The 9,206-nt window shown below is 54.3% G+C and overlaps 1 protein-coding gene across 2 annotated transcripts; it reads right to left on the bottom strand.

The window, feature by feature from the left end:
* Positions 1-239: 239 nt before the first annotated feature.
* Positions 240-9,206, bottom strand: AQP8 (aquaporin 8). Of its 2 annotated transcripts, XM_090151633.1 has the most exons (7): positions 9,125-9,206; positions 6,758-6,921; positions 6,360-6,615; positions 4,715-4,841; positions 3,869-4,083; positions 2,603-2,737; positions 240-2,348 (listed from the first exon to the last, which is right to left on the bottom strand). In XM_090151633.1, exons 3-7 carry the CDS (start codon positions 6,572-6,574, stop codon positions 2,306-2,308), a joined length of 735 nt encoding a protein of 244 aa, XP_090007759.1. In that variant the 5' UTR covers positions 6,575-6,615; positions 6,758-6,921; positions 9,125-9,206; the 3' UTR covers positions 240-2,305. The 2 variants fall into 2 exon arrangements, with proteins under 2 accessions (XP_090007759.1, XP_031462760.2); XM_031606900.2 differs by lacking the exon at positions 6,758-6,921 and having other exon boundaries at positions 9,125-9,192.

The following is a 9,206-nucleotide window of genomic DNA, read 5'->3' on the forward strand; positions in this document are numbered from 1 at the left end:
TGGGGACACCCTCCCGATGGGCACCAGGAGCTTCGCAGCCAGCATGCAGGGTTCTGGCTGTGCTGCAGATCCACGCACCATTAAACGCAGTGCAGACCCATGGCCAGGCCTGATGTGGAATTAATTGAATGGGAATGAGATGTATTTTATGTCCTTAAAGCACATTAAGTGCTTGGAAGTTAATTGGTATTTAATTAGCATAAATTAAGCTCTTTAATAATACTCGGAGAAAAACAACATGTATTACAGATGCTTTATTAAAAGTCACCCTGACAAATCAAAAATGAGTGCGCCGAACGCATCAACAGCAAAAAGGGGAAGGACGCGAGGATGTGCACAGGTGCACTATGGAGCAGGGGTGCAGCACGGAGCAGGGGTGCAGCACAGCTCCCGCGCAGCAGCAGCTGCAGCTATAACTGTGCTTCCTGCGGATGCCGCGGGCCGTGTTTCCTCCCGAAAGAGGAAGGTGATCTCCCGCTCCACCCCCCGGCGGCCGCAGCCGCGCTCTGGCTGAGCTCTGCCCCGAGCAGCGCACGTGGCTCCCGGTGCCCGCGGTGCCCCCCAGCCGCAGCCCCGCAGCCCGGGGAGTCCTCCGGGTTGGAAGCAGCGCCTTCGCTCCCTGTTTGCTCCGGCATTTTTTGCAGCGTTGCCATGACGACCGTCCCGGTGACATCTCCGCGCTGTTTGTCTCGTAGCGGTTTGCGCCGCTTTCCTTCCCGAGCGAGCGGCCGCGTCGCCCCGTTCACCCGGGCCGGGGCCGTTCCGGTGGGGTCTTTCCTCCCTCCAGCCTCACTCTTCTCGCAATAAAAAGTACGGCTTTGTGTACAAGCGTTTGCGTATGTGTGTGTCATTTCCTGGGCTGAAAATAGCGAGTGAGCTGAAAATAGTGAGATGCACTGGAAAGGACTCTGCCAGACCCACGGGGATGGCCAGGAGCTGGAAAGGGCTCCTTCCCTGTGCCAGGTGCTGCGGGGCCATTTCTGCCCAACCCCATTGGTTTTCCTCCTCTGGTGCTGTGTTCCAGCCCACCCCATGGGGTTTGCCCCACAATCCCCATAGAAATGCTCCTGTCTGTCCCCATTCCAAGTGTGGCACTGCATCCCCAGGACAACCCCTTTCCCTGGGCGCCTCATTGCAGTGCTTGTAGGGGCTGGAACAGCAACAGACATTGACTGGAACCTCAGCCACTTCTGCTAACCCCCCCCCCCCAGACAATGCTGCCTTCCTCAGATGTGCTCAGAGACCTCCAGCCGTGTTCCAAAGTTTGCAAAATTCAGTACAACCAAAAGATCTCTTGGGAGGGACTGCAGAATGGCCGTGTGCTGGGGTCATTGCTGTGCAGAGCCTGCCAAGATGCGGGAGGGGTCACTGCCAGCACCCCCACCCTGAGGGGCCAGGGTTATTTAGGGCTGGGGATAGATCCCCAATGTGCAGATGTTGGCACTGGTTGCTCTCCCTGTGCCAGATGCTATCTCAGAAATCATGTCTTTCTGCCAGCAGCCAGTGTGAGCTTCCCTACCATTCCCATTTCCCTTTTTGTTCAGCATGCCGAGAAGCGTCTAAATACTGCATCCGGGCTCCTAGCATGCAGCTGCAGGGGCAGTTCTGTTGGCACCGACTGCAAAATAATGCGGACAGTGCAGAACCTGCAGCCATGTGCACCATAGCCACACACAGCACAGCTACGCACAGCACAGCCACACGCAGTGCAGCACAGCCAGACACAATACAGCCACACACAGTACAGCCACATGCAGTGCAGTCAGGTTCCCTGCACAGCAAAGAGCCCCAGGTGCACGCAAGGGAAAACTGAATGCTGCACAGTCTGTGGGGGGACAGCAGAGACGCAGGAATGAGAACCACATACTGCATGAGTGGGCAGAGAGTGTTGGTGCCCCCAGCGTGTTTGGAGCTGGGAAGCTCCCAGCATGTACACACTCCTTAAATAATAGTCATAAACAATATAGGAATCAATTGGTGCCAGCACTGGGGGGCTATGCCACGTGTTGCTTTACTCAGCTTTGTGCCAATCGTATGGGGGTAACAGTGGCTGCTGTGCTCAGCAACCAGTGGCTCTTACAACCCCCAGGGGAGCAGAGGGGCCCAGGAGCAGCCTAGCAGCAGTGGTACAGAGCTGCCGGCCATAGTCAGATGCTGCACCTGTGGCATGGAGTCGTGCAGTGCCACAAATGCCAGGCACAGCCCTGCAGGACAGACGTGGTGCATGGCTGGGTCATGGCAGTGCCATCCCAGAGTGTCTCAGCAGTGTGCTCAGCAGGAGGTGCCAGGGTTGTGTTGTGCAGCCTCACTTCAGGAACAGGCGGATTGCCCGGCCACCGATCACAAACCTTGCAGGAGGGAAAAGAAGATCAGGATCAGCATCTGCACTGTTGCGGTGTGCATAGGGAACACAGAGTGCAGTAGCTCAGCACCAGCCCCATGAGGAGATCAGATGAAGCCAGCGGACATGCCAGGCTTGGAAGCAGCACGATGCTTTGCTGCCTCCTTCTTAGAGAGAAGAGGAAAAAGCAGGGGTCTGGGGCTCTGCTGCAGGATGGGACGGGGAGCAGGGAGAGGGCAGCCTCACTGCAGCACCACGTACCTAATCAGTATGCTGGAGATCAGGCAGCCGATCAGAGGCCCGACCCAGTACACCCAGTGGTAGAGCCAGTAGTTGGCTATCACAGCTGGCCCAAAGGCTCGAGCAGGGTTCATGCAGGGTCCGGATATGAAACCTCTGAAAAAGCAACAAGCGACATGAGCTGCTCCTTAGAGTGCGGAGCAGCTCCCATGTCCTGCATCCATTTGCAGGGATGCCCAGCGTGGTGTGAAAGCTGCTGAGCCCATTTTGGGGCTCACCCGTGCCCAGCTTTTAACCAGAGAATGCTCTGCGCTGTGCGCAGGTAGCGGAGCAGTATAGGAGAGACAACAGCATTCACAGCTTAAAAAAACTGCAACAGATAAATATTTGCACATGAGTTTTGAGCAATGTTTAAATAAGAGCTGTGAATCCCGCTAGAGGGGGCACTGCCTTAACCAAACAATCCATTAACATTCAGAATTGTCTGTGCTGGTTATCTGGGTGCAGTGCCATAGGACGCGGGCTGGTCGCCCTCAGAGCCAGCCTCACAGCTGAGCCTGGCAGCGATTCCAGCAGCCATGAGGATACACACTGAGGAGCTGCCCTTGTTTGCTCAGGGCTTCCTACTGTCAATATTGCCGGGGTGGCTGCTCACTTTTATCAGCCCATAGCAGGTAATTGCAGAGGCTGGTGTGGCATGAGGTGTCCATGTGCTGAACTCAAGCCTCCGGCCTCCCTGCCACATTTCTGGGGTCTGCACAGCAATTCCCACCTAGCAGTGCCAGCAGACCAAGCATCTGAACTGCCAGCATCCATAGATATGCTCAGAACCCATCAGTTGCCCTGCCCAGAAGGCTCTGAGTAGGGCTGCAAGGGGGCATATCCCACCCCACCCCACCCCACCCCACCCCATCCCATCCCATCCCATCCCATCCCATCCCATCCCGTCCCGTCCCGTCCCGTCCCGTCCCGTCCCGTCCCGTCCCATCCCAAAACCTACCAACTCAAACCATCCCAATCCAATCTACCCAAAACTATCCCATCCCATCCCATCCTGTTCCTCTCCCCTCTCTGCTGCAGGATGCAGCAACTCTAGTGCCAGTTGGGGTGGCAGTGGGATGCCCTGGTGCTGGGAGTTGGCAGTCCCAGGCTCTGCCCACCACAAGCTGCAGGGAACTGTGAGTGGGAGTCTCATCCCTGTAGCTGTGGGTCCCATCCTGGCTGCTGCAGACACTGGAGTGGAACTACTAGGACTGCACCCGCTGCTCAGAGGGAACTTGAGCTCACCCCACCAGGACGTTGATGGTGACTGTCAGGGCGATGCAGATAGGAGCTAGATGGCTCTTGGTTTCCTCATTGACTGCAGTCATGCAGACCACAAGCAACAGGAAGGTGGTCAGGATGATCTCGTTGCCCAGCGCTGGACCGATCTGCTCATTTGTCTCAATGACGCCAAAGGCCCCTCCGTGCTTGATGTCGAAGCTCCCACTGTTTGCCACGGCCTGGGGGAGACACTCGGTTAGTGCTTCCCCTCTCCATATTGTTGGCATTACAAACATATGTGCTCACTGTTAGGGCAGTGTGGGCGGGTGGATGGCTGGGCTAAAGAGGAGCTAATCTCAGCACTTTCCTCCTGCAAGCCAGCCCTAAGCGCCTGGCAAATATAAACTCATTAGCAAAGGCTCATAATGTCTCCAGAGATAATGAGCTGGCTGTGCTCCATCGGACACACACAAAGCACAGGGCTGTGCAGGGCTCGGAGCCCGGGGATGGGCCACACCAAATTCAATTAATGGTGCAGAATAGTGTGGCAGGGAAACGCCGTGCACCTAAGCAGCTGAAGCTGAAGATGTGCTACGCTCTGCCTTGGGCAGCACCCCTACGCCTGCACCCAGCTCAGCTTGGAAGCAGGACTATCAGAGCAGAAAGCACACCCTGTGCTCACAAAGCACACTGTGGTGCAGGATCGTATGAACATCAGAGCTCTTAATTACACTGAGAACTGGTGCCATAGTGCCCCTTGCCCACTGCAACACATACCTGTGGCTGTGCGTCATCACAGGGCAATGCCAGCTCTGGCAAAGTGGGAGCACAGTCATCAAACCCCAGCGAGCCCCCCTCTGGCGTGTGTACCTTTGTCAGGGCAGCCCCTAAGATCCCTCCGCAGAGCTGGGCAATAATGTAAGGGATAAGCATGATGTGTTCCATCCCGCCGATCAGCCATATGCCCAGGGACGCGACTGGGTTGGTATGAGCTCCGCTGTAAAGGAAGAGAAGAGTCAGTGTGGGGCTCATCCCAAATGGGGCTCTGCCTGCTGCCTTGTCCCCGCTGCCCTCCTCAGATCCAGCAGCTCACTATGGGCTGGAGCCATGAAAATGTTTTTAGCACTTATAAGAAAGTGCTGTGCACTGCAGGGGAGCAAAATCCGGCTGTTTCTGTTCTCTGCAGTTGCTATTTGGAGAAGCAGCAATTCCACATGGGATATGCAGACCATTCCAAAGCACATGCAGGGAATCAGATGCCATGGCACAGTTTGAAAGACGGTTTTGGAGCTCAGGAGTCCACCAGGTCCTTCCAGGAGCAGAGAGGGGGAAGTGTGCACAAACCTCTTCTGTGCACAATAGTTTGCAGTGTTACAGGCTGGGAATGAGCCAAGCCCTGGCCTCTGTGCTGCTCCTCTGCTCAGCAGCACAGCATGGCACAGCACAGCACAACATGGCTCAGCACAGCACAGCACAGCATGGCTCAGCACAGCATAGCGCAGCACAGCTCAGCACAGCATGGCACGGCATGGTATGGCTGCAGGTTTCCCTTGCCCTGAAGCTGCCAGGACACTCCACTCCATGCAGGACACATCTCGCAAGAAGGCAGAGGGCAGGACAAAGGCTGTGCCCCATGTAAAGGACATGACACCCCTCTTTCCACAGCCCCCAGCGCAACACTGGGCAGTGCTATGCCCCAACTCCAATGCAGCAGCAGGCACTTGCCTGGCAATGGGACTCAGATTGTTAATCTCAAAGACCACATGCCAGACAAGATCAGATATCTCTTAATTAAGACAGATTATCATGGGACACGCATTAATGAACAAGTTTCATAACCAATCAGCCCTAATAATAATTGCTGGTGAAGCCGTTGAGTCAGAGCGCCTAGGAGCCCACAGTTATGTCTTATTCTTCAGCTTTAATTAAAATCCGAAGTCGGGTTGTCTCAGACAGGCCCAGGCAGGAGGGTGCTGTGAGCCCCTGGGCAGGGGCAGCCCCCGGACCCATCCTGAGCTGCACAGATTCAGAGTAGGGAGATGGATATAGAAGGCAGTGAAGCCCCGTAGGGACCCATTCAGATTTTCCATCCAGAAAGAAGCTGTGTTTGGGAGTCAAATAGCACCTATTTCAGTGAGCAGCTTTGTCTAAATGTTGCTTTAGAGGAATTGAAACCATTTGTAAATGGAATCCAAGTGTTTCCCAGTGCACAGGGGAATAGAGCACACAGGTCAAAATGTGTCATCCTGACATTGCTTCAGAAGGAAATGCCACAGATTTCCCAAGCGACGCTTTTACTTCAGCTTTGACCTTTTTTTTTTCTCCTTACGTTAAAAAGAGCTAAAATCAGAATGCTGCAACCAAAGCCAAAGAACCTCCCCCAGACCCAGAGTCTCACTCACAACCATTAACCAAGAGGCACGGTGCACCTGGGGATGCTCCCAGGGAGGAAGGGACCCCAGGGCTGTGTGATAGGAGAACCGTGAGCACATCCTGGGGGTCACCAGCCCCTTACCTGATGTTCCCCAGGCTGACAACGATGGGCACGATGGACAACCCGTGGACCAGTGCTGGCTGCATCAGCCCGGTGCCTTCTGTGTCCTGCACAACTGACATGCAGCCAGCGAAGACGAAGGCCGCACTGCCCAGCAGCTCAGCAAAGCAGGGCAGCACGTAGCGCTCGTACCAGTGCTGCTTGGCTGGCGGGTGCTTGGATTCCACTATCTCCATCTCTTCTTTGGTGGAGGGCTGCCCACACTGCACGAGGGGGGCTGGAAGAAAGCAACGTCCTGTTGAACAAGGAGCTGAAAGCCCAAATCCCAGCCCCATGTGCACCGAGCACAGCCTACATCCCAGCAAGCAGCCTGGCAGCCCAGCACAGAGAGGCACTGATGCTGTCCCAGGGACACTCACCCTGTGAGAGCTCGATGGTGGTGCTGCCCGACGCCAGCACGGCCACAGGAGGTAGTGGGTGCTGAGGAGCACCGCACGGTCCCAACTGCTACCAAGCTCCCCCTGCCCTGTATATGGAGAGGCTGTGACTGGGAGGCTCTAGAAGATGGATTGCATTTGCATTGCTAAAAAAAACAACAGAGAAAAAGGGGCAATAAAGAAGATAGGCCAGCCCCCAGGAATATAAAACGTCTTTATCACCGTCATTCCTTGGTTCAAGGTTTTGCTTTTTTTTTTTTCCCTTCACCTGGTGGTTTGGTTGGTTTTTTTTTGTTGTTTGTTTTTTTTTTTTTGGTTATCATTGTTGGTTTAGGTTTTGCTACCACGGCAGAGGACGTGACTCCTCATACAGTGCATGCTGCATGTTTCTGGGATGCCAGCTGCTGCTGCTGGGACGGAACACATGAGGATCCCCTGACACTGCGTGCACTGGGGCATATGCTATTCCAATAGTGCCCTGAGAAATGCAGAGAAGGGCCCCCCTCTGCCCACGGAGAATCCAAATCCTGCACTGCCAGCCATGGCTGAACTCACTTTAAGAAAGGAAAGCCCCAGCCCAGGATTAAGGCAAAGATTTGGGTATCAGTGCTGTGCTGTGCCCTCATGGCGCAGTGCAATTTAGTGCCATGGAATGTGCACGGATGGGGAGTGCTGGGGCTGAAGCACTCAGGGCAGCAGGTGGGTGCACTGGAGAAGGAGTGTTGGGGGCACCTGGGTGGAGGCAAAGTGTCCAAAAAACCTCCCACTGTCATTACCTACATACTCAGTGAACAAATGGCATTTACTTGTTTTTGCTGCATTAACAGAAGTGGGCATTAAGATCTTAAGGAGGACATCAGACAGCATCAGCACAGAGAGACCTCACTGGCAGCAGTGTGCCTGGATCCACCTGCAGCTCTAAGAGCTGATGTTGAGCCAGTGCTCACAAGTGCTCCAAAGCCTACCTACCACACAGGGGATCTCTGGGCACACAGCATAGTGCAAACACAGGAGGGAGTATGAGGATGCCACCAGCTGCAGCCTGGCAGGGAATGCCACTCTGCTGCCATCCACACAGGCAAAGAGACAGCTCTGGTGGCATGAGGCCCCAGGACTGCACCAAGCACTAAGGATGTGTTTATCATCCCGCTGGGGATGGGTGCTGAGCCCCCAGGAGATGTGTGCTGGGGGCATTTCAGCTCCTTGAGCAATCGTTTCATGTTTGTGGTGGGTCATTAAGGATTGGGGCTTACAAGTATTTTTTCTCTTGTAAGCAAGTGTAAAGAACGCCAACGATGTTTTATGGTGTTTTCACAAGGCACTGGGGATAGGAAGGAAATTTCCACTGGTCTGTCTCAGAGGGGCTGCTGTGGCCATGCAAACCAGGGCCAGGCAGCAGGTGAATGGAACCCTGCTTCAGGCACCTCCATAAATTCTCTTTTCTTGCTGAGGTTTGGTTCCCTGTAGACAAAACCTCTTAGCCAGAGCTTATAAAAATCACTAGAATAGCAAAAGTGAGCCACGTGGTTGGCAGATCCTTGGGCATCCCTCAGATCCCCCTGCACAGACTCATGGTACAGAACTGATGCTGTGTCCCCAGCCTGCCAAGATCCAGCAGGGTCCCAGCATGGAGCCAACCCCTCTGCATGGCTCAGGGCTTCACTGGGAGCAGTGTAGGTTTGGATAAAAGGAGCAAAGAGGCTTGATTCTTTAGGATACTTATGAGAGGTAACTGCACCACATTTAGATCTCATTTGGTGCTTCTCAAAGTGCTGAATAAAGACAGAGCAGTGCAGGACCGGGGGGGGATGATGGACACTTCTCAGCCACTGTCTTTGCAGCTCAGGTGGCAGTGCCATGCCATCAGGGCAGAGGGCACAGAGTCTTCTTCAGATTTTTCCCAGCAATGGATTGGGAGCACTAGAAGGTCACAGCTCCAAAGTGAAGATTAACTCAGTGTCCTTGGCTTTTAAACATTTACCATTATTGTTAGGGAGTAGGGATGTTTGGCTGAGCCCGCTGCAGGAAACACTCCGCGCTCAGACAACGCAGCCTGGGTAAGGAGAGCTCCCAGGGAGCAGAGCATCACCCCGCTCTGCCAGGCACTCCTGTGCCATCCACACCTCACTGCAGCGACACAGAGGATCTATATTCATCACCACGAACTGGCCAGGGGTACTGGATTTTCTTTGTTTGCTCTGAACCCTCTCTCCTGGACTTCTAGCTCTTCAGCACAATGTTTCACATAACAGGGAAGGGAAATTCTAAAGGGAAATTCTAAAGGGAATTCCTACAGACAGATTCAGTCCTATTTGAACACTACCCCAGCAGCCACCCTTGTGTGCTCACCTGCCTTTGGTGTGGGATTCCACTGTCACACAAAGACACAGCTCTGCTCCTCGCACCCTGCGCTTCTGTGGGTAAGGTTAAA

The sequence above is a fragment of the Phasianus colchicus genome, chromosome 16, assembly GCF_987193195.1.
Source record: "Phasianus colchicus chromosome 16, bPhaCol1.hap1.1, whole genome shotgun sequence".
Lineage (NCBI taxonomy): Eukaryota > Metazoa > Chordata > Aves > Galliformes > Phasianidae > Phasianus > Phasianus colchicus.

Bases quoted from the DNA above. Each gene is read 5' to 3' on its own strand.
- AQP8 (XM_090151633.1), bottom strand. From the start codon at position 6,574: ATGGAGATAGTGGAATCCAAGCACCCGCCAGCCAAGCAGCACTGGTAC. The intron at 2,738-3,868 runs GTGAGCTCAAGT...TTGCTTTTTCAG, and splicing joins ACCATCAACGTCCTGGTGGG to AGGTTTCATATCCGGACCCT. The intron at 2,349-2,602 runs GTACGTGGTGCT...CCCTCCTGCAAG, and splicing joins ATCTCCAGCATACTGATTAG to GTTTGTGATCGGTGGCCGGG.